Raw genomic sequence first — 23,889 nt, 5'->3', positions numbered from 1 at the left:
CTGCAATCAGTTTTCCTTTGGACAAAGAGCAACCAACATTACACTTTACCCAGGATTCTTGTGGTCTAGACCAAGAAACGAGAAGTTCACCATCCTCTGTTGTAGTTTGGTTGAGCGAAGGACTCAATGTCTTAGGATTTTCTCCGCTGTCCTTTACCTGAGCCTGAAACCAATCATCAACCTCTTCATGAATTTTGCTCTTTGTATCTAGAGGAGAGAAACAGATACCTTCAAAGCATAAAGAGTTCCTATTTTTCCAGATCCTCCACAGGATCCAAGGGAAACATTTTCTCAAACCAGCTGGCCATCGCAGGTTGTTTCTGTTGGTTAGGAGATGATAGACATTTGAGAAAACAGATCCGTTTTGGAACCCAGAATCCGGAGAAGGATAGTCAGATAGAGCCCAAATCAGTCTGGCATAAATGCAAGTAAATAAGATGTGGTTAATGGTCTCTTCTGCTTCTCCACAAACTTGACAAAGTTCATCTCCTTCAATTCCTCTTCTCCTNTATCAAACGATCCTGTGTTAGCCAAACCCTACCAAGCAAAAAGAAGATTAAAAAATTAACAGAACAAACCCGACAATCGAAGTATGGATCGTAACAACAAACATTAGATTATATAGTTTATTATATTAGGTCTCGCAATATAATTTATATATATATATATATAAGTCACATCGTGCACCGTCTTGTTCCTTTTGACAACAACCTATTTACAAATTTTTTTAAGACACATATTATTGGAAATTTGGAATTATTATCATCCCACATCTCAGATATGTGTTCACCAAATATGTTCACGTGCATCTCTCAAAATCGAGCTCAGTGTACAGCAAATATCAAATTATTCATAATTCATCCAATTTTTATTTTTTAGAATTTACCAAAAAATATTACTAAATCTTCCATGTTAATAAAGTTGTTAAGTTTGTAATTTTTTTTACTGATTTAATTATATTAGATAAGGTATGCCTAAGCATACAAATGAGCCTAGTAAAGTTTACAGCCCACCAAAATTACATGACAGAGCATATTCACTTTATAGCTTTTTAAATCTTCTAAATGCTATCTGTACATATGAGCCAAAAAATTTTCCCTCTTCACCTGAGCTTGCCATCAAATAACAGAGGATAAAAATGTCTCTTCTTCAAAGACTAAACTAAGCCACTGAGGGTAAGATATGCAACATATGATTGCATTCTCAGGTCCCTAGTGATGCTTTGAGCGATGAGACCCGCTCCTCTGTTTGCTTGCTCCACCTCGTGTTCCAAACACCAACCACTAATCCTTCCCAAAATCCTTTTTAGTTCCATAGACTGAAACCTGAAAGACGGCCAAGCTTTCGGCCTGTTCACCGCCCCTACGAGAGTTTTATCTTAAATGGCAAATATCACATTTATAAACTTGTGACTTAACATGCTTTTCATCGCCCATTCCAAAACTCTGAAAACTCCTTCGTCTTTATCTCTAGTGTTAGAGAAAGCTCGTCTACTTTGCATAAGGACGATTCTTCATCATTTCTCACTACCCAAGCTCCTCCTGCAATCAGTTTTCCTTTGGACAAAGAGCAACCAACATTACACTTTACCCAGGATTCTTGTGGTCTAGACCAAGAAACGAGAAGTTCACCATCCTCTGTTGTAGTTTGGTTGAGCGAAGGACTCAATGTCTTAGGATTTTCTCCGCTGTCCTTTACCTGAGCCTGAAACCAATCATCAACCTCTTCATGAATTTTGCTCTTTGTATCTAGAGGAGAGAAACAGATACCTTCAAAGCATAAAGAGTTCCTATTTTTCCAGATCCTCCACAGGATCCAAGGGAAACATTTTCTCAAACCAGCTGGCCATCGCAGGTTGTTTCTGTTGGTTAGGAGATGATAGACATTTGAGAAAACAGATCCGTTTTGGAACCCAGAATCCGGAGAAGGATAGTCAGATAGAGCCCAAATCAGTCTGGCATAAATGCAAGTAAATAAGATGTGGTTAATGGTCTCTTCTGCTTCTCCACAAACTTGACAAAGTTCATCTCCTTCAATTCCTCTTCTCCTGAGTAGATTTGCCACTGGAAGAGCTCCACTGAGGACTTTCCATAAGAATATCTTGATTTTTGGGGCGGTTTGAATACTCCATACCTCAGCTTTGAGACCATTTAGAGATGGTTGAGCTTCAGCATCCTTGAGCGCTTGAGAATTAATAGATAGGGAGGCTAGCCAGTAGCCTGATTTGACGGAATACTCCCCACTTTTGTTATGCTTCCACACGTGATAATCTTTGTGATCTCTTACAGGTTTAATAGATTGTATTCTGTTTATATCTTGGGGAAGGAAGTGCTCTTCCAAAGCATCTAGATCCCACAACCCTGTAATCGGATCAATAAGGTCCTTCACTCTCAAGCAAACGTCAAAAATGATATTTTTCCTCCATGGTGCTCTCATCCCATTATCCTCAATCCACGGTTCGGTCCATACAAACATTGATTCTCCATTTCCTATCTTCTTCTCTAAACCTTTTTGTAAGAGCTCTCTTCCATGTAGAATACTTCTCCACCCGAAAGAGGGACGATAAGACAAACCTGCCTCCAAAAAATTGTCAAGCGGGTAGTATCTACTCTTCATTAGCTTTGAAAATAGGCAATCCTCGTCTTGGAGTAACCGCCAGGCTTGTTTGGCTAGGAGCGCTTGGTTAAAAGTTTGTATGTCCTTGAATCCCAGTCCCCCTTTTTGTTTGGGGAGACATAGTTTATCCCAGCTTAACCAATGGATTTTCCTTGAATGTTCATTTGAACTCCACCAAAATTCTGCCATAGTGCTTGTCAAGTTTTCACAGGTTGACACTGGCAATTTGAAGCAGGACATAGCAAAGACATGCATTGCAAGGGCCACTGACTTCAATAACATTTCTTTGCCTCCCTGAGAAAGAAACCTTGAATACCACCCTGACATCTTACCTTTAACTCTGTCTTTGAGGTATGAGAGCATTTCCACTTTCGATCCACTAAAATATTCGGGTAAACCTAAATAAGTGCCAACACCTCCTTAATTGAAAATCCCCAGTTTTCCTTGGATAGACCTCTTTATCACCTCATTTACTTTTGAGCCAAAAAAGTAATTGAGGATTTTGAAAGGTTGATGATATGTCCTGTGGCTGCACCATAAGTATTCAGGATCCATTGAATTGTGTCAGCTTGATCCATAGAAGCCTTGCATAAAAACAAGCTGTCGTCTGCAAACAGCAAGTGGTTAACCCAAGGTCCTTGATCTGAGAAAGAGATGCCTTCAATTTTGCCTTCCGCTAGAGCTTTGTTTAACAGATGTGATAAACCTTCTGTGCAAAGTACAAAGAGAAAAGGGGATAGAGGATCTCCTTGTCTCAACCCTCTCTGAGGAGTTATCATCCCATATGGCTGGTCATTAAGTAGAACTGAGTAAGTAACCGTGGAGACACATCTCATCACCCATTCAATCCAAATATTATGAAATCCCATGGCCACTAAGAGATACCTAAGATAGCTCCATTCTACCCTATCATATGCCTTTGACATATCAGTTTTTATGGCCATGAAGTCCTTAGAGATACTCGGATGAACTCTCAAGTTGTGCACTAGTTCGTGAGCAACGAGAATATTATCCGATATGAGCCTGTCTGAAAAAAAAGCTGATTGTGATTCAGAGACAATATCTTAAAGGAAGGGTTGCAACCTGAACACCATGATTTTTGAAATGATTTTGTAGAGTACTGAGCAAAGACTTATAGGTCTTAAGTTTGTCATTTCTGTAGGACGATGCGTTTTTGGAATCAAGCACAAGTGTGTGTAATTCCAATCAGATGGGAGAACTCCTTCTACAAAAAACTTCTGAATCTCAGCAATTACTTGAGGACCTATGATGTTCCAGTAATGTTGAAAGAATAACGCCGACATTCCATCAGGTCCGGGAGCACTAGACGCTTTAATGGAAAAAGTTGCAGCTTTGATTTCTTTAGCTGAGACCTTCTTAATCAGGGCTTTATTCATTTCCTGAGACACTCTAGTACTGAACCCTAAGAATCACTCATTGAAAGGAGCAAGATTAGAAGATTTAAACAGATTGGCGAAATAAGCCGAGGCTACTTCTCCCTTTGCAGCTTTAGATTTCTGGAAGATCCCATTAATATCCTTAAGCTTATCAATTATATTTCTATCTCTGTTGTTTTTAACCGAAGCATGAAAGAACTTAGAATTCCTATCTCCACTTCTTATCCACTTTTGTCTGCTTTTCTGTTTCCAATATTTTTCTTCTTCTCTGTAAGCCAAACAAAGTTCCCTTTTTGAGATCCTAATCTTCTGGAAGTTTGGCCATCTATCAGACTGTTCTTTCTCTAGAGCAACCTCTATCTGCTGAATTTTGTCAAAAGCATTCATAGAGTTCTTTTTTTTCCAAGTACTTAAAGATTTCCTGCACTCTCTGAGTCTGTTTGCAACTGATAGATTAAAACCTGGTCTCTGCACTGTCCATGCTTTGATAATAGCTTCCTTAACCCCTTGTTTACGCAGGAAACGACAATCAAACCGAAACTGGCCCTTATAGGATTGTTGCGAAGACATCAACTTTACTAGAACAGGTCTGTGATCAGATCCTCTCATATCCAAGAAAGCTAGGTTTTGAAGCTGGAAACTGAACAAACCATTCACTATTGCCAAAAGCCCTATCCAATCTGCTCTGGATCCACATATTTTCTTCTCTTACCAGCCCAAGTGAATTTATTTCCATGACTCGGAAGCTCACTCATATCACAAGCATTTAGCATATCCGAGAAAGGCTTGAAAAAAGCATCAATTTTTCTTGGACCACCTAGTTTTTCACCATTATGTAGAATCTCATTGAAATCACCTAGGATACACCATCTATCTCTCCGTCCAATTCCAATCCTAGATAATCTTTCCCAAACAAAGTTTCTATTACTCTTATTCGGATTACCGTAAATACAAGAAACAAAGAAGTTTAAATCTCCAAACTGAACTTGAAGATCCAACATGTTCTTATCAAAAAACTTTATATCCAGCTTAATATTATTCTTCCAGAACAGAGGAAATCCACCACATTTTCCAATGGGGTCAACAGTAAAACCCGATCATATCTTAACAATTCTTGCAGGTCCACTAATACATCTCTTTGATTCATAGTGTCCATCAAAAAAAGCATCTCTGGGAAATGTTTCTTACGCATTTCTTTGAGACGAGGAATCGCCAAATCTTGAGACCGTCCCAAGCCCTGACAATTCCAGCTCATTATGCTTATTGGGCGTTAGGCAATCCCCCCTTTGGGATCACCTCTTTGGGATTAAGCTTTTGTTGTTTAGCAGTGCTTGTTCCCACAATGTCTGCTTTTCTCTTCTCTTGCTCACCAATTGTTAGGCCCTTCTTCAGATTGTGCATACTTTCTATCTGAAACTGATCCTTAGGCTTGAGTTTTCTCGTAGACTTTGAAGGTCTGTTTCTTGGTTTACCTTTTTTCAAACCAATCCCGGATGAACCAGACTCAAAGGATCCAGTCCTGTAACCCATCAGATTGGCTTGAAAAGGTTGAGAAAGAGTAAGGAAGTTGCTATGATGATAAGTAGAATCAATATAAAACTTCTCCACAGGCCAAACACTTTCTTCCATTAGATTTGTCTCAGGAACCCTTTTTTCCAAACTAAGTAAGCCAGCAGCTTCGTTTCTCAATGAAATTTCCGGGTCTTCAAAACCAAAGACAAACCCTTTCCCTTTGTTTACCTCGGGGTGGAAAATAGGAGCAGGTTCTAACCTTAGGATTGATTTTTTCTAAATGGGGTCCTTTTTAACCTCTCCCACAGTCTTCTTTACACGATCCTTTTTTATGACTAATTCTTCCTCATTTCCTAGCCTCAAATACTGCGTCATACCTTCCAGTACTTCAGGAGCAATACGAGGTCTCCTGGAGTTGGGATCAATTCCAACTTGATCTTCTGATAGCACTCCAAATAGCGGGTCAGACGGTTTTAGCACCGGCTCTGCTTTGGGATTTTCAGCTTTCCCACCTGTTCTTGAAGAAACCTCTATAGGAACCTGTTTGTTCAGGAATAAGGGGCAATCCTCCTTTTCATGGGTGAGTCTTTGGCATTCATAGCACCGTTTTTGAATTTTTTCGTATTCAAAGTTGACAGACGTAGTGCCCCCATTCTTTATAACCATCGCTTTTGATCTTCTAAGAGGTCTAGAGACATCAAACAGAACCTTAACTCTAATGAATTCTTGTACTTGAGGCTCATCTGGGTCAAAAGCTACCTCTAATACTTGCCGAATGATTTCCCCTAAAGCCGTTAAGGCCTGTTTCATGTAGAAATTTATCGGCAGTTTCCAGATCTGAATTCACAAAGGAACAAATTGCAGATAATTATCAGGGGGATATTCATACCATCTATCCATAACCACAGCCCATTGGTTATAAGTTTGGACTCCTTTGTCGAGCACTTCTTGCAAGTCATGTTCATACTTGAATATGAATTGGAAGTGTTCTCTTGGTAAAGCGATTCCCCTCACTCTTCCAATCTTTTGCCACTTCCTTGGCATATTTGTGATTAGGTGATTCATCGGATGTCTGGCTGGGTTTAGAGTACGCCCCACCAAGCTAATGGTGTTTCTTTCGCACGAGGAGAATTATGGGAGATCAGGTATCTCGAACGGCAACTCTTCCTCATCCTTCAGAGACATATCCATCAAGGCTTTATTTATCGTAGATGACATGATTAAGAAAAAACTGGTAAAAACTTCACAAGATTGAAAGACAAACTTTCTCACTTTTTCTCAGAAATTTAAGATCTATTTTATGAAACACAAAAAGTAACGATAAATTGGGTGAATAGAACTCGAAAAAACGTGATTTTACTACTTTGACTCTAGTTTTCAAACTAGTGATAGACACTAAATGAGATAGAGTATTTTAAGCTCAAAAGAGGGAAACCTTGTGAAATCCTTGTTATTAAGTTTGTAACTAATTTGACATAAAATAAGGAACAGGAAATGATAATAAATAAAAAAATAGTTATGAAACGGTTCGAGGAAGGTTGGGGAGAAGGTGCAAATGACGTTTGAGTGCGTTACTACGTTAGAGAGAAGAGAAAGACAGTTTACACACAAAACAGTCCCCCAAAACTGACACGTGGCAGTTGGCTCAAATGGATGACAGTTAGTTGTTTGTTGAAAGATTACAGCCTGGATTTTTGCCATACACACATTAAAAAAATTAATTCTCTCAATTGGCCAAACACTCTTTTGTCGTTTTGTCCATGTCATCCAAACTCTTCTATTTTTATTTAAAAATTTTCCGACCTCTTACTTTTAATCCTTTGTGGCCGTTTCTTTGTAACAAGTATATGAAACAGAGAATATTATTTATAGAAATCGTATCTCTAATCATATAAATGTAAGTTTCTTTTATTGTGTGACTTTGAATTTGGACATTTTATAACGTACCACATCTAATTTTCAAATCGTCATCCAACAGAAACTGAACCTCTAACTTTTTGTTGTTGTTGTTGTTAACCATGAAATCAACAAATGTTTTTAGTGTTTTGTTATATCCCAAATTTGTAGCATTAGGCAGTTTTATACCTTTTTCAGTTAAGGATAAGAAAACACTAAAAACATTTGTAGCATTAGGCAGTTACAAATCTTGTTTGGGTCAGTCAAAAAATTAATTAAAAAATATAACTGCACTCCAAAATTTAACTTGACTAATCCCTCCCCATTCCTCTCTTAGTGCAACATGTAACTACTTCAAAGTCCATAAACTTATATAATTAAAAAATAAATTCAAAATCAGACTTTTCATATTTTCAGAATAAATTATATAAAAATTTTAAAATTAGGTGTTTCATATTCTCAAAACAATTAAAGAAAAATAAAATAAAAAGTAGACATTTCATATTATAATAAAATTAAATTAAAATTCAAAATTAGACGTTTCATATTTTTGAAACAAATAAAGAAAAAATTCAAAACTAGGCGTTTTCTATTTTTCAAAAAAGAAAAATTCAAAACTATACAATCATAGTCTAGAAAAACTAAATAAATTTTAAAATAAGCGTTTTGTATTCTCAAACGCAACACGCTTGTTCCTTAATTTGAACCCTTTTCAGTTTTATAAAATAACAAATTACAAAAAATCAATTTTCAAAACAGTTACAAATATTAGTTTTCACTCAGTCAAAATATGTTAAAATTTTACTTACTACAAACTAACTATAATTTTATTTTAAAAAATTCTTCAAAAACTGTAATCAAAATTTTTTACCCCTTCCAATAATTCCAAATTCAAAAAAAATCAGATTAGATATGTTTGCATTCTCAAAAATATAAATAAAAAAGAAACAAATTAGTATTTCCTCTGTCTCACAAAAATTGATGTTTTGTAAATTTCAAAAAATAATTATTTTTATATTTTGAATTGTAATTAGTTTATATTTTTTTCTCTTTACCAAAAAATAATTATAAATTAATTTACAAATAAAAACTAAAATTTTTCGTAATATGTGAGAGATAGTACATATCAGAAAAAGGTACAAATATTGGTATACAGGCTGGCTTTTGTCCAGTAAAAAAAGTCAGAAGTTTGCATAAAAAACTGTCTTTACCCAAACGGCCAAACCTAACCGTTATCTCTCCTCTTTATTCATCCCCCTCAGATATTTTTTTTTTAATTAATTATTTTCAAAAAAATTCAAAACTGCTTTTAATTTTTTTTTTTGTTCACCTCAGATTGTGCGAATAATATCAGAGCTTTCCTTGTAGGTTTCCGTGATTTTGTCGCCTTTAACTTCCCATCCTACCCCACTCGCTTCTCACGCGCGTTTCCCTCACTTCTTTTAAAAACTAACTAGTACTACTGTATATCACACGCTCCATCATAAAAAAAAAAACAGACGCAGCCCAGAGATGATGACACGTGTTAACCTACAGCTGTATCCCAAAAACTTTCAAAACCGCTTGCGTGGAAGAAGCGGTGCCCTTAAGGCCATGACTTTCACCACCGTCTCAACCGGTGTCCGGTTTAATTATCCTCTCTCTCTGTTATAAATATCTTTTTCCTCCTCTCTTCAAGTTTTCCTCTCATCTTCTTCTTCTTCCTCTACAAACCAAAAAAACAAAACCGAAACAAAACAAAAAAAAAATTATAAAAGATCTTTTTCTTTTCTCTCAAAAAAAATGGCGGATCGAGTGAAAGGTCCGTGGAGTCAAGAAGAAGATGAGCAGCTACGAAGGATGGTGGAGAAATACGGACCGAGGAACTGGTCCGCGATTAGCAAATCGATTCCAGGTCGATCTGGTAAATCCTGTAGGTTACGTTGGTGTAATCAGTTATCTCCGGAGGTTGAGCACCGTCCTTTCTCTCCTGAGGAAGACGAGACTATCGTAACCGCTCGTGCTAAGTTCGGTAACAAATGGGCTACCATTGCTCGTCTTCTCAACGGTCGTACGGATAACGCCGTTAAAAACCACTGGAACTCGACGCTTAAGAGGAAATGCGGCGGTGGTGGTGGGGCGGCGATGACGACGGTGACGGTGGAGGATGACGACGAGGAGGATTTAGATCGGCCGACGAAGAGGAGATCTGTGAGCTTTGATTCTGCTTTTGCTCCGGTGGATACTGGGTTGTACATGAGCCCTGAGAGTCCCGTTGGAATCGATGTGAGTGATTCGAGCACGATTCCGTCTCCGTCGTCTTCGGCGGCTCAGCTTTTCAAACCAATGCCGATTTGCGGCGGGTTCTCGGTGGTTCCGCAGGCGTTATTACCGGTGGAGATGTCTTCGTCATCGGACGATCCGCCAACTTCGTTGAGTTTGTCACNTTTCCCTTCAGATATTTTTTTTTTAAATTGTTTTCAAAAAAATTCAAAACTCCTTTTTTTTTTTGTTCTTCACCTCAGATTGTGCGAATAATATCAGAGCTTTCCTTGTAGGTTTNGCAACAACAACAGCGCGTTGATGTTTCCGAGATTTGAGAGTCAGATGAAGATTAATGTAGAGGAGAGAGGAGGGCGTAGAGGTGAGTTTATGACGGTGGTGCAGGATATGATTAAAGCTGAAGTGAGGAGTTACATGGCGGAGATGCAGAGAACAAGTGGAAGTGGTAATGGTGGATTTGTCGTCGGCGGAGGTTTCAGGGATTGTGGCATAATAACACCCAAGGTTGAGTAGTTTTTTTTTGGTTTTTTGGTTTAGGAGAAGGAAGGAACTCGAATCAATTTGGGATTTCCAAAAAGAGTATTCTTTTTTTTTTTTGGGGGTTTATGGTTAAATTAAAAAAAATGGAAAAAAAAAATGTACAGAGGAATTAAAATTTCTATGGAATAATCTTAAATTTCAAATGTTTTTCATTTACTGATTAGTGATGATATGGAACAAAAAAACCTATAAAAACAAGTTTAGTATTTTACAGCAAATTAGTGAGACATTCTTGTCACATAATAACACTGTGACCTAGATAGAGTTTAGTCAACAAAAAGTAGGATAACAAGAAATATTCTACATGTACACTACTCTCTAATGTTTATATAGATCCTTGTATAGTGGCTATATAGTAATGGTGATTAGTGAGTGAGACCTTGTAACATGTTGCCTGTACAATGTCAAAGAATTACTATAGGTAGGTTGTTAGATAACTCCATTTTTGTATAACTCATTCATATTACTATTGACTTACGGAAAAATAATACATTTTATAGAAAATCAATTTTTTCGTTCTTTATAATTATACAAAATCCTGTCAAGTTTCATCTTTGTTTTTACTCTAAAAATAAACTCCTTACAACATGATAAATTAGTTTTGAAGATTTTGATTTTTAAATAACTTTATGCAGTAAATAAAACAACATACGGTGAGGTACTGATCCTAAAATAAAATAAAATTAAAACAGAGCGTTATACTAAGAAAACACAAAAAGTACGTCGTATTGGTTGCTGGGTTTTGTCTCAAAGCAAAAGCGGCTTTGCTTCTCCGTAGATCTAAAAGTTACTACGTTCGTCTCCTCTCCTCTCTCACTCAGCTTCTTTTTATTCCTTCCCCCTCCCAAATTTCTCCGGCGGTGCGATCAAATCACATCGGATATTATTAATTCTGCCGGCGATCAAATGGCGCTGTCGTCAATCGCAGCGACGGTCTCAATCCTAATCTATTTCTCTCTCCCTTATTCAATCTCAGCTGGTGGTGAAAACATCCTCCACCAATCTCCAACCGCTGGATCACGGCGCCCAATGGTGTTCCCATTGTTTCTCTCCGAACCAAATTCGTCATCTTCTTCGAGATCTTTATCTATTCCGCATCGTAAACTCAACAAAGCCGACTCAAAATCACTTCCTCACTCTCGCATGAGACTCTACGACGATCTTCTTCGTAACGGGTTAGTAAATTAATTTGCCTTCTTTCGTTCCGATCTGAGTCCGTGTAGCTTCGCTTCGATTGATGGTTTATCGAATTCTTTTGTATAGATATTACACAACGCGGCTTTGGATTGGTACCCCTCCACAGATGTTTGCTCTTATTGTTGATTCTGGGAGTACTGTTACTTATGTTCCTTGTTCTGATTGTGAACAATGTGGCAAACACCAGGTAATTTGCTTCAACTCCTTCAAACAAACGTAAAGTTCAAGTCTTTGTGTAAAAAAGTTCATATTTTGATTATGGCCATTGATTCAGGACCCGAAGTTTCAGCCAGAATTGTCCACTACTTATCAACCTGTTAAGTGTAACATGGATTGTAACTGTGACGATGATAAGGAACAATGTGTTTACGAGAGAGAGTATGCTGAGCACAGTAGTAGTAAAGGTGTGCTTGGTGAAGATCTCATTTCGTTTGGCAATGAAAGCCAGCTGACACCTCAACGAGCTGTTTTCGGTTGTGAGACTGTTGAAACCGGTGATCTTTATAGTCAACGAGCTGATGGCATTATCGGATTAGGCCAAGGTGATCTTAGTCTTGTGGATCAGTTGGTGGACAAAGGTTTGATTAGCAACTCTTTTGGTTTGTGTTATGGAGGGATGGATATTGGTGGAGGTTCGATGATTCTTGGAGGTTTTGAGTATCCGTCTGATATGATATTCACTGAGTCGGACCCTGATCGTAGGTATGTTTGTTTTTAACCAAGGGATTGCTTTTGTCTGGTTGACGAAATGGGATCTTTTTGTATTAAATCCTAACGGGATACGTTTAATACCTTTCACACATTTACTCTAGTTTCGGGATGGCGACAGTCTATATTACAATATAGATTTGACGGGGATACGTGTTGCTGGGAAGCAGTTGTTGCTCAACTCTAGAGTCTTCGATGGAGAACATGGCGCTGTGTTAGACAGTGGTACAACTTATGCTTATCTCCCGGATGCAGCATTTGAAGCATTTGAGGAAGCTGTAAGACTTTTTTAAATAATATTATACCTCATAACTGTTAGTGTGTGCCTTTTCTTACATTGAGCTTTTATCTTATTGTATTGAAGGTTATGAGAGAAGTATCCACATTGAAGCAGATTGATGGTCCTGATCCAAATTTTAAGGATACTTGCTTCCATGTCGCTGCAAGGTATTATAATTTTGCAAAACTTTTTGATCCTATATTATAACTTTGCAATCAAGGGAAGTGACTGACTGTTAGATTGGTTCATGCTCAAGTAATGATGTCTCCGAACTTTCGAAGATATTCCCATCAGTCGAGATGGTATTTAAGACTGGGCAGTCGTGGCTGTTGTCCCCTGAGAATTACATGTTCCGAGTAAGTAATTTATCCCTTAATTCTCTTAAGAAGTTCCATTTTCTCTCTATAGCTAGCGTTATAATAGGTTTCTGCAGTAGTATATACTAGTCTCTATGTGTCTGGTTTTTGGTTTAGCTACTAATCAGTAGCTGATATCAAATTGCTGATGTGATTACTTTTTTGTACAACAAAGCATGCCAAGGTGCATGGCGCATATTGTCTCGGTGTATTCCCAAATGGAAAAGATCATACAACTCTTCTAGGAGGTAAATAGATATCTATACTCTGTTCTTATTTTTGCTACTTTCATTTTTTGAAGAACTTTACATATAATCTTATATTATCAGGAATTGTGGTTCGGAATACACTTGTTGTGTATGATCGTGAGAATTCTAAGGTTGGATTCTGGAGAACGAATTGTTCAGAGTTGTCCGATAGGCTTCACATCGATGGTGCAACACCACCTGCCACTTTGCCTTCAAATGATTCTAGTCCATCCCAAAATTCATCAACCAATCTCTCAGGTTAGCACAACAGCTGTAGCTTTCATCTAAACTCTTTCGTCTTTGAAATTACGAACTGAAAAAAAGGAACTATTTATGTGTCTCCTGATGTTTGCGGTACTTGATTCCTCAGGTTTGAGTCAAATTGGTCAAATAAACCTTGATATTCAACTAACAGTCAATTCATCCTATTTGAAACCTCGAATTGAAGAGCTCTCCAAGTTATTCTCCAAAGAGCTCGATGTCGAATCTTCACAGGTGAGCTAAACTGATAAAACACACACTAACTTGTAAGCCTTAACCACTGATTTTGCTAATATTGAGTAAGATAAATGTGAAAATGTCTCTATCTCAGGTCATTTTATCGAATCTCACCTCCAAAGGAAACAACACTCTCATCAGAATGGTTGTCGTCCCTCCTGAACCTTCTACTTGGTTTTCAAACCTTACAGCAACGGTATATGATTTTACAATAAACTTCTCCTTGCATTACTCTTGATTCTATTACCTACTTAAGACTTTTTCCATTATGCTTTCTCGTAGAGTATAGTTTCTCGGTTTACCAATCATCAAATCAAGCTTCCTGAAAGCTTTGGGAACTATCAGCTGGTCAATTACAAACTCGAGCCTCCAAGAAAACGGTACGCACCTTTTTCATTCTTAACCGCCAGCAAAAAGATTAACACTCATTGTCTCATAAAATAAAAGTCTTTTCCTTTCGTATTTAGGACACACAACAGCATTGTCGTGATCGTGATTGGGATCATCGCTGTAATTATGGGGTTATCAGCTTATGGAGCTTGGTTGATATGGAAACGGAAACAAACATCAATACCATACAAACCTGTGGATGAACAAGTCATAGTGGCTGAGCAGGAACTGCAACCTATATAAAGAAACAGTTTTTAATTTTATTTTCACTTAATCATACAAAAGCTGTTTGGTCTTATGCAAAAAAAAGAAAAGAAAACAGTATCTCAACTGTCGGAAATATCTTTATTGTTTAGTAAATAATGCCAACTTTTTCGTTTTAATTTATGAAAATTCTCGTTTTGTTTATTTTTAAAATTTTTTTATGTGTTTTGGTTTCTTCTCTGTTATTTACTGTGATGAATTAACTTTATATTTGTTTCTTTCCTGACTAAATATTTGAATAAAAACAAAGAAATTGTCTTTTCTGTTTTAATGCTTGGCGTAAAACTAGGTGAATCGTTTATTTTGTATTAAATTCCTAAATACTAAAAATGGATACAAAACTTGTGGAATGGGTCAAATTCAAACCAAGAGACAAAAGGAAACCATTTAGTAAATTTTTGAACTTTTAGGCAGAAGTGAATTAATTGCTCACTACTGTCAAAAACTGTGTCGAGAAAATAATCCCAATAAAATAAAAACAGAAAGATAGTATAAAAGAATATGGGAAAAAAGAAGAAGACCAAAAGGAAAAGATATAAACAAATAAAGGAAAAAAGAATATTTACNTAATTTTATAAAAGTTCTCGTTTTATTTTATTTATTTATTTATTATGTGTTTGGTTTCTTCTCTCTTATATACTCTCTCACATATGAATTAACTTTATCTTTGTTTCTTTCCTGACTAAATCTTTGAATAAAAACAAAGAAATTGTCTTTTTCTGTTTTAATGCTTTGGCGTAAAATTAGGTGAATCGTTTATTTTGTATTAATCTCCTAAATACTAAATATGGATACAAAACTTGTGGAATGGGTCAAATTCAAAACCAAGAGAAAAAAGGAAACCATTTAGTAAATTTTTTGAACTTTTAGGCAGAAGTGAATTAATTGCTCAGTACTGTCAAAAACTGTATCGAGAAAATAATCCCAATAAAATAAAAACAGAAAGATCGTATAAGAATATGGAAAAAAAAGAAGAAGACCAAAAGGAAAAGATAAAACAAATAAAGGAAAAAAGAATATTTACAAATATCAGTTTAGAAAATTTAAGAAAAAAAAAATACAACAACCATTGCCAAATATAATCAACATTTAAAAATAATTTTGTAACAGATTTTTACTTATGAATATAAAAATCAAAATCAAAAATTTACAACAACCATTGCCAAAGTAAATTGGGATTAAAAACCCAAAAATTATATTTTTGGATTCAGTAATCAATCGGTGGTCTCTCGGAGAAGTAGTTGGTGAGTATCTCTCTCTCTGACTCTCTCTATCATCTCTCTTCTCTGTTTCTCCTCTCTCTCTCTCTATATCTCAAAGGGTTTAGGGTTTAAGACTCTCCCAGAAATTTGGATTTTTTCTAACAGATTCTGATCACCAAATCTATTCCAGGCTTGTGTGATTATCTTCTAAGATCATCGAATCACTTAATTTTCGCGAAAAGTTTCTTGCTTTTTTCCCCTTTTTTCTCGGTTGTAGGATTTGAACAACTCTTTAGGCTTTGAGATCAGTAAGAAGAACCAATTTCACTGCTTTTATCAGAATTAGATTTCATGAAAGCTGAAACCTTTTTGTTCTAATTTCATTGTTTTTTCGATTGTAGAAGAAGAAAGTTGAAAGCTTTTTTTTTGAAGGGGTGGGGCTTAATGGCGCTTAAACCGAAGTCAAGATCTGAAATCGATGTCTCAGATTGTTCTGGGAAACAACAGTCTGATGATGGTAATGGAGTTAGGTATGAAGAGGAGGACGTTGACGTTGAAATCATGGACTGTTTAAATCAGATAGATGATGTGTTTCAAGAAGAAGAGGGTTTGTGTGAAGTGTCTTCGTCTTCTTCGAGTTCTTTTGGTGATTCATTATGTGATCGTGATGCTGATGATTTTGGTTTTGGTGATGGAGATGAAGCTCAGTCTATGTTGAGCAAAGATTACCCATTGCCTGATGGGACTCAGTTTTTGGGTTTGACTAAGAAGAAGACTGATGAGCGGTGGAAGAGACTAACTAAGTCTTTGATGTGGAGATGCAAGTGGATAGAGCTTAAGGTTAAGGAGATTGAGTCTCAAGCTAGAGGGTATGAGAGAGAAGTTGAAGATTACTGTTTGACTAAACAGTTTGATTTGGAGAAGTCTAAATTGGAAGGGCTTGATGGGAAAGCGATTCCTTTTCGTGAACAAACTGAAAAGAGGAATGTTTTTAAGAGAGGAAGAAGGAAACGAGTTGAAGAGACTACAGATGCTGCAGCTTATATGTCTAACCATAATGTTTTCTCTTATTCCGGTATATCCACATTGCAGCTTTTGTTTGCTTCGTTTAACTTTCTTTTTTACCTCGAAAACAATGTTCCAACTTTGTGTTCTTTAACTTTGTGATCAGAGAAACGGGTGACGGTAAATGTGAAATCGCAATATCTTGATTCAGGTAAGATAGATGTTATATACAGTTTATCAAAATGAGGTGGTTGTTTGATGTTAAATGTCTGATCCTGGCAATGAATCTTGGATGTTATGTTAGATATTAGTACAGGCCGCAAAGCTACAGGCAAGCAAGATGGAACTGAAGAGGATTGTCTTCTTTCTGAGTTAGATTGTTCTGATGATTTCCTAGCAAAGCTTCTGATTAAGATTGATGAGGCACAGGTCAAAGCAAGAAGTTTAAAGAAGCGTGTCGATCAGTTGATGTTGGATTCTCAGACTTCATTGATCCCTGAAACGATAGCTCCATGTCATCCAGACTTTAAGATACAAAATGGCAAACAATATGCTCTTGTTGAAGATCCGTTGACCCGTAATCAGAGAGAGGCGAGTGTGCAATGTATACCTGCTGATCATACCGAACATCTATTGGTGGCTCAAATTCCTCCCACTCAAAGTGGTGGGCAATTGTTGACTAACAACTCTCCAATATCATCTAAAAGCTTAAGATTTCATCCTATCCTTGAAGACGTAAGAATTGTTTCTTAATCATTTCCTATTATAATGTTTTGGTTGAAAGAGAGCTCAAATATTTGAATGGTTGTTGTGTAGCTTCTAATGGATGACAAAGAGATGAATGATGAGGAGTTGGAAGCGGACGAGGAGAAGCTTGATTATTTCAGGAAGCTGATCAATGAGATTACAGGCGTGGTATCATCAGAAGAATCAAATGCGGAAAAAGATCCTCAACCGGCTACCAAGAGGTGTAAAACTTCTCACTGAAGCTCTTTCTCTGTACAGGAGCCTTATCTTCTTGCTTGGTGAACCATGTCCATAAAGCTCTTAGAAGATAAAAATATCGTATATTTCCTTCATTCTTCTCTCTCTCTCTCTACTAACTCTTTGGATTTGGCTCTTTGAGAATTCTGAGACCAGAATAGGTTTCAGAGTTTGTGCACAGTTTATGTGACTTAGATCCGTATCATAGGCTATCTATCTTTCTTTGTTCTATATGAGTCGTATACCCTTTATTATTCTAAATTCAAAATCTTCTTGAGCTTTCTTTGTGGAGTATTCATGTGCACAAGAATCCAAAACCCGTAAGCACGCCGATTAAACAACCTGTGATTAAACTAAACATAACACTAGACTCTGGTTTGGTTTCTTTAATAATCTTGAGAAACTTTATCCGACACATACACATGTCAAGTCGAGAACTTAGTCTGAACTCTTGAAGTGTTTTTCCTAGAAAAGGCTCTTTCTTGATTTTCGATTCTTTTGAAAAGAAATGATTAACATGAAAGATGAGTCAAGTTAGTGGTAGTTAATTTACCTGTAAAGACCAAATATTAGTGATAATTAAAGAGGCTTTCTAGGTAGCCGCATTTTCTTGAGACCCAAACAAAGACTTATTTTTTCCTAAGGGACAGTTTCTTCACTTTCATTGGCTTACTTCTCGAGGGGACCGCAAATCCAATTTCACTTGCTCTCTTTTAAATTTCCATACTCTTTACCTTACAAATCTTGAATTTGTACGCAAGACATTAATCAATTATTCCCGCAAGTGTAATGTCGCACTCGGGACTTGCATTCGATAAAAACATGCTTAAGCTTCCCATTCTCTTATCTTGAAAAGTCTCAAATATCTAACCATCAATTTATGTTTGGCATCCAAAAACTTTATGATTCCATAATTCATACCATAAGGTTCACTACATCGAAAAGTCTTTAGCTGTCACCATTTTAGTGCACATGAAACTATTCACTATATTGATAACATCATGATGTCGAATCCACCATGGATTTTGTCCATGGTTCCATTACCTATATCTAGAGTTTGTGTGAACGCAAACATTTTGGTTTCTTGGTTTGCCTAATTTTGGGTAAAGAACACGAAACCTTGATGTATATCAGTATTCTGATTCATTACGTTATAACTTTATATAATTATGTCAATAATCTTGGAACTTGAAGTGGAAAGTTAAAGGCTAAAAACTAAAAAGAGGAGGAGCCGCCATAAACTTTCCACGCCGGCGAATATTTATGGAATTAAAATTTCTTTTGTGTTTGCAATTTAAATATAATTAACCCAAAAGAGAAAAACTTATTTGGTGTTTTTGGCCTTAAAGCATAAGTGATTAGTGTCTTCTTCTCTTTCAAGATTCATTAGTTATTAACTTCTTGAAAAACCAAAAGGCAAATCAAAGAAGAAGAAGAAGAAGATGCTCAAATTCGATGAACCACAGTGCACAAACCCATCATGTTTCTTCTGCAGCATGAAAGAGACCAACCCTTTCCGTCGAAGATCCAAACTCGCCGCAATTTTCAAGGAGATTCCTCGTACGGAGTCAAAAGACCATGTCTTGGTCTTGAGTGGTCTGTGGAACATAGCCATGTCCGAGCCTGACGATCCTGAGTTCCCATCACTAGGTTTGTTCGAGTGTATGTCAAAACTCATACATAAGTCAATCAAAAACAGTGCTTGGCTTCTTAAAGACCAGAACATATTCATCCCTTACTACGCGGCTCATATCATCGGATCATATGTTATGAACAAAGAAGATTTGGCTGCGAGAGCGGTTGATTCAAAGGCTTTTGTTGTTCCTGCTTTGTTGGAGCTTTTGAGAGGGAAGATCAGTTGGGTTGAGCAGCGAGCCGCGGCTCGAGCATTTGGTCACTTAGTTAGCCATGAGAAGAGCTTTGAAGTGGTTTCTTTGTTCGAAGAAGAAATCGTAAAGCTTTCGATGGAGATTGCTACTAACAGTTTGAAGAATGTTTACATAAGCTTTCTTGGGGTCGAAGATAGCGAGAGATTGAAGTATCATAGCGATTTGTTGACGAGAGGGCTTGGTGGGTTAGAGACAGAGAATCAAAAAGCAGAGGAATGGGGGATTCAACTACAATATTGGTCTTTGTTTCTATTGAATAGCTTTGCATCGCGAGGTAAGTCTCTTGACCAAATCTGCCAGGGAGAGTTCTTGAAGAAGGTGGTTGAAATGTGGGGTGGTTTAGTAAACCGGAAGTCTCCGGGAGGAATTGGATTGATAAAGACTCTTTGTAAAACAGAGTTGGGGAGAAAGAGAGTTAGTGAGGTTAAGGAAGTGATTAAGAGACTTTGCGATCTTTCAAGATCGTCTGATGATTGGAAAGAAACTGCTTTAGATACTCTTTTGTTGCTTCTTAACGACTCAAATGTTAGGTATCGAGTTATTGATGTTTTAGGTTATTGTTTAGTGGATTTAGCAGAAGATAGAATCGTTGGAGAAAGAGTAGCTCAGATAGTTTTACAAGATTATCACAAGATTAAGTATAGTGGCTTGAAGATGAACAGCGAGGAGGCACATAGAAATATTGAGAATCTATGGGAGATTAAAGTAGAGAGGAAGAAGAAAGAGAAGCTTATGAATGAATCTGAGCTTGAAGAAAGAAGAAAGATGGTGAAATCGTTGAAGAAACAAGGGAAGAAGAAGTTTCTGATGGGTTTTGTTAAAGAAGCGATGGAGATTTACACAGTGGGAATAGATTTGTGTCCGTTGGATATGATACGAGATAGAGTTGTGTTGTTTAGCAATAGAGCACAGTGTTACTTGTTGTTGAAGCAAGCTGAGTATGCTATTAGTGATGCTACTAGAGCTTTGTGTTTATCTGGTGTGGATGATCCTCACGGTAAGAGTTTATGGAGAAGATCTCAAGCGTACGATCTAAAAGGATCGGGGAGGGAAAGCCTAATGGATTGTTTAACGTTCGCAGATCAACGACACAAGCATTCCAATACGCAAAGGATACCATACTACGCTGCGCAGATGATAAGAAAGCAGATCCGTAGATTTAAAGATACCTATGTCTCATTGTAAAATGCTATATTTTAACCTGACAAGTATTTGTGACTAATATTTTTAAATTTCAAGTGTTTTTGTTTGTTAATTTTGTTTGCTCTTAAAATTGTATTTTGATTGTTAATTTTATGATTTTTACATAAAATAAATTTAATCAATTTAATTAGATATGTCTATTACTCTAATATTGATATTGTTAACAAAATAATGAAATGGTGTTTTACTCTTGTAGCACCTGAGTTAATAATATTTAAAATAAAGAACTGAAGTAAACCAAATCATATATATATATATATATATATAATGTTTGATAAATCAATCTTTTTGCTCATTCGTATTCAAATTCATTTTGGTTTTTTTTGTAATATAATTTTGAACCGTTGCCTTATTTTTCTAGGTGATGTGAGACATTGCATACACACTTTTTATATCCATTGATTGAGTAATATATGTCCGTTAAAATTTTTTTGAATCACACTATTATATGCAAAAAAAATCACAAATTCTATTAAATAAATACATTATTTAATAATTGAAACATAAAACCAAATAAAAGGGAAAGGAGAATCATATAGTTATATTTGAATTAAGTAGAGATATTTATGAAAATTAGACAATATTTAGAATTTTTTTTAAGGATCTTTCATGTAATGAAATATAATTAAAAGGGTAGATTATCAAATGTACTTCAAAAATATTTAAGTTTAAAACATGCAAACAAAAATGATTACTAATTAGTAATTACCAACTGTAATACATTATTTAATAATTGAAATATAAAACCAAATAAAAGTGAAAGGAGAATCATATAGTTATATTTGAATTAAGTAGAGAGATTTATGGAAATTAGACAATATTTAGAATTTTTTTTAAGGATCTTTTATGTAATGAAATTTAATTAAAAGGGTAGATTGTTTAATGTACTTCAAAAATATTTAAGTTTAAAACATGAAAACAAAAATGATTACTAATTAGTAATTACCAACTGCACCTAACAATGTACATAACAGTACAAAACACAATCATTCAATTGATTAAAAATAGACTGCAATGCTTTGTTGGTGTAGAATTGGAGATCATCTAGCAAAATTGAACCATCTACCTTTGTTGTATTTTTACCGTACGCAATAAGCAACTTTTTATTTGGCAAAGGACTCCTTACGAAACAACCATTGACTCCCCAAAAAAAGACTTCCTATTCTATTGGATTATAGTAGCCGAGAATTTTAGATCAAGAGTCCTGCACCAAGGAGGCACATTCAACAAACACTTCCCATTTCCTAGGGTTAAAATAGCCGGGATAAAATTAAGAAAAAACTCTACGCCGGAGAAAAACATGGTTGGAAATAGCTCTGGGTAAAAAATCAGGATCCAATAACCCAAATCGGAATTGATTCGAAAAACCCGAGAATTTCGGATTCGAATTATGCCATTTTATCCTATTGGGTCCTATGTGTATATAGACCCATGGATATCGGTTCGGTTTCGGGTTTTACCCGATACCCGAACAGGTAAACTGAAAACCTGAAAATTTTAATTAAGAGGGAAAGAGGATTTAGGGTTCTACCATTCAATTCTATCATCCTTTCAGCTTTTTCCTCGATACTCGACTCTCTCTTTCAATTTTTTTTCACCCTTTATATGAAACCTCGAGATAATATTGAAAACACAAAGCTGAAACCCTAAATAAGATCTGTGTGCCTTCTCCTCCACCTTCTGTGTTGTCGAGAATCCATTCAGAGGTAAGGTTTACTACTTTACTTTGTATTTCGATTGGTCGAGTTCAAGATTATAGCTGTATATGTATTTCAATTTGGTCGAGTTATGGGTTGGGGTTGTGACCTAGTATTCTGATTTACAGAATTAGAAACCACCTCTTTGTTAAATCTGCAGAAAGAATTGTGATTTGGATGATTTAGGAGATGATAAATGTTGATCTCTGTTTAGCCGTGACCGTGTGTGTTTGTATGGTTTTTTAGAGAGTAGTAATGCTCGAAATTGGTCGAGTCCTTTGTTGTTTTATTTCTTAAAATCATTGCTCGAGTCTTATCTCTTAAAATCATTGGTCGAGTGACTCGAGTCCTTTGTTGTTTTATCTCTTAAACCCATGTCATTGCTCTAGACTATGAGTTTCTGTCTTCTGGGTTCTGAGTTCTAAATTCTGACAAAGGGTTGCTTTTGAATGTTTGATGTAGATGGCGTCTTGTGATAATCCAATAGGGACAAACAATGATCCGATGGAGGTTGAAAGTGATACTGACGATGATGAATTAGAGGGGACATCCATTGATGAGGTTGAGACACCTAGTTCTGGTAAGACTCGTAAGAAAAAAGGGAAAGAAGCTGAAGGAGTTAGTAAGGCAAGAAATAAAGAAAGGTCGTATATTTGGCAACATTTCACCAGAGTACAAAAGAAGAAAAACAAGTGTAGTTGCAATTATAGTGGAAGAGAATTGGGTTGTGCAACTGTAACGCCCGCATCCCGCGATCCTAAAGGGGGGCAATTTGTTTGGAGGAAAATATAGCTAAATGAGCTTAAGTAGATAAGCTACAAGCTCAAATAGCTGGAATACGAGCTGAACGAGCTGAACAAGCTCGATGAACAAATTAGTTCAGCTGCAGACAGCTGTAGACAGCTCTCGGCCAGCTGTGGACAGCTCAGCCAGCTGCGGACAGCTCGACCAGTAGTGTCATCTCGTCCAGCTAGCGTCCAGCTCGACCAGCTTGCGTCCAGCTAGCGTCAGCTTGACCAAGCTCGACCAACTAGACGGTGGTGGACAGTGTGCTGGCCAGCTGGGGAGATCGTGGACGATCATGGGACGGCATGGCCGAACAGGCATGGCCGAATGGACATGGCCAAACAGGCACGGCCGGACAGGCACGTCCGAATGTGCATGATCGAAGGGCCTTGACGAACTGGTGCCTTTTGGGGCCTAGACTTCGGTCAGGACACTATAAATAGAGGGCAAGGCCTTCATTTCAACCCACCATCCATCCATCGTCCATCTAAGCCTAAGAAGAAAAGGGGGTGTGGCTCGGCGAGTATACTCGTCCGAATTGATGCGCATGCTACCTCTCTATCGAAGGTACGATGAGACGAGAGACGGGTCGGCAATCGGGCTGAACCGATCGAAGGATAAGCGGTGGTTCAGCGATGGAATCAAACTGATCGCAGGATGATCGACGGTTCAATCATAGCGTCGGACCGATCGAAAGGTTATCGACGATCTGCGTCCATAAACGGATCGATCGAGGGTTGACCGGTGATTCAATCGCTAGTCGTATCGGGTGATCAAAGGATCAACGATATGAGCCGTAGGTTGGATTGATCGGTCAGGTGGTAGACATGTTTGTCGGAAGTATCGGCCCGGGTCTGTGGTTGATCGGCGATTCAATTATGGGGTCGGATTGTTCGATCGGACCTGACTCTGATACAAAGACCGATAAGTCGACGACGTTCAATGGTATGACTGTTAGG

At 37.0% G+C, this 23,889-nt stretch overlaps 3 protein-coding genes and 1 pseudogene across 5 annotated transcripts; all 4 read left to right on the top strand.

The window, feature by feature from the left end:
- On the top strand, positions 9,116–10,379 carry LOC104780832 (annotated as a pseudogene).
- On the top strand, positions 10,912–14,308 carry LOC104780831 (aspartic proteinase CDR1-like). The gene is made up of 12 exons (XM_010505373.2): positions 10,912–11,398; positions 11,487–11,607; positions 11,695–12,122; positions 12,250–12,406; positions 12,493–12,575; positions 12,665–12,764; positions 12,940–13,012; positions 13,094–13,270; positions 13,383–13,507; positions 13,605–13,706; positions 13,793–13,890; positions 13,978–14,308. Exons 1-12 carry the CDS (start codon positions 11,130–11,132, stop codon positions 14,141–14,143), a joined length of 1,899 nt encoding a protein of 632 aa, XP_010503675.1. The 5' UTR covers positions 10,912–11,129; the 3' UTR covers positions 14,144–14,308.
- LOC104780830 lies at positions 15,345–17,637 on the top strand. Of its 3 annotated transcripts, none has more exons than XM_010505370.1 (5): positions 15,345–15,408; positions 15,768–16,441; positions 16,538–16,582; positions 16,676–17,106; positions 17,188–17,637. In XM_010505370.1, the coding sequence occupies exons 2-5, from the start codon at positions 15,811–15,813 to the stop codon at positions 17,356–17,358; spliced, it is 1,278 nt and encodes a 425-aa protein (XP_010503672.1). In that variant the 5' UTR covers positions 15,345–15,408; positions 15,768–15,810; the 3' UTR covers positions 17,359–17,637. The 3 variants fall into 3 exon arrangements, with proteins under 3 accessions (XP_010503672.1, XP_010503674.1, XP_010503671.1); XM_010505372.1 differs by having other exon boundaries at positions 15,391–15,408; positions 15,799–16,441; XM_010505369.1 differs by lacking the exon at positions 15,345–15,408 and adding an exon at positions 15,450–15,674.
- LOC104780829 lies at positions 18,572–20,453 on the top strand. Its single transcript, XM_010505367.2, has one exon. It carries the CDS (start codon positions 18,798–18,800, stop codon positions 20,427–20,429), a length of 1,632 nt encoding a protein of 543 aa, XP_010503669.1. The 5' UTR covers positions 18,572–18,797; the 3' UTR covers positions 20,430–20,453.

This window comes from Camelina sativa, chromosome 4 (genome assembly GCF_000633955.1).
Source record: "Camelina sativa cultivar DH55 chromosome 4, Cs, whole genome shotgun sequence".
Classification (NCBI taxonomy): domain Eukaryota; kingdom Viridiplantae; phylum Streptophyta; class Magnoliopsida; order Brassicales; family Brassicaceae; genus Camelina; species Camelina sativa.
Note: the sequence above shows the minus strand (reverse complement) of the source record. Positions and strands in the feature narration are given on the sequence as shown.

Bases quoted from the DNA above. Each gene is read 5' to 3' on its own strand.
- LOC104780829 (XM_010505367.2), top strand. From the start codon at position 18,798: ATGCTCAAATTCGATGAACCACAGTGCACAAACCCATCATGTTTCTTC.
- LOC104780831 (XM_010505373.2), top strand. From the start codon at position 11,130: ATGGCGCTGTCGTCAATCGCAGCGACGGTCTCAATCCTAATCTATTTC. The intron at 12,576-12,664 runs GTATTATAATTT...TTCATGCTCAAG, and splicing joins TGCTTCCATGTCGCTGCAAG to TAATGATGTCTCCGAACTTT. The intron at 13,891-13,977 runs GTACGCACCTTT...TTTCGTATTTAG, and splicing joins CTCGAGCCTCCAAGAAAACG to GACACACAACAGCATTGTCG.
- LOC104780830 (XM_010505370.1), top strand. From the start codon at position 15,811: ATGGCGCTTAAACCGAAGTCAAGATCTGAAATCGATGTCTCAGATTGT. The intron at 16,583-16,675 runs GTAAGATAGATG...ATGTTATGTTAG, and splicing joins ATCGCAATATCTTGATTCAG to ATATTAGTACAGGCCGCAAA. The intron at 17,107-17,187 runs GTAAGAATTGTT...GTTGTTGTGTAG, and splicing joins TTCATCCTATCCTTGAAGAC to CTTCTAATGGATGACAAAGA.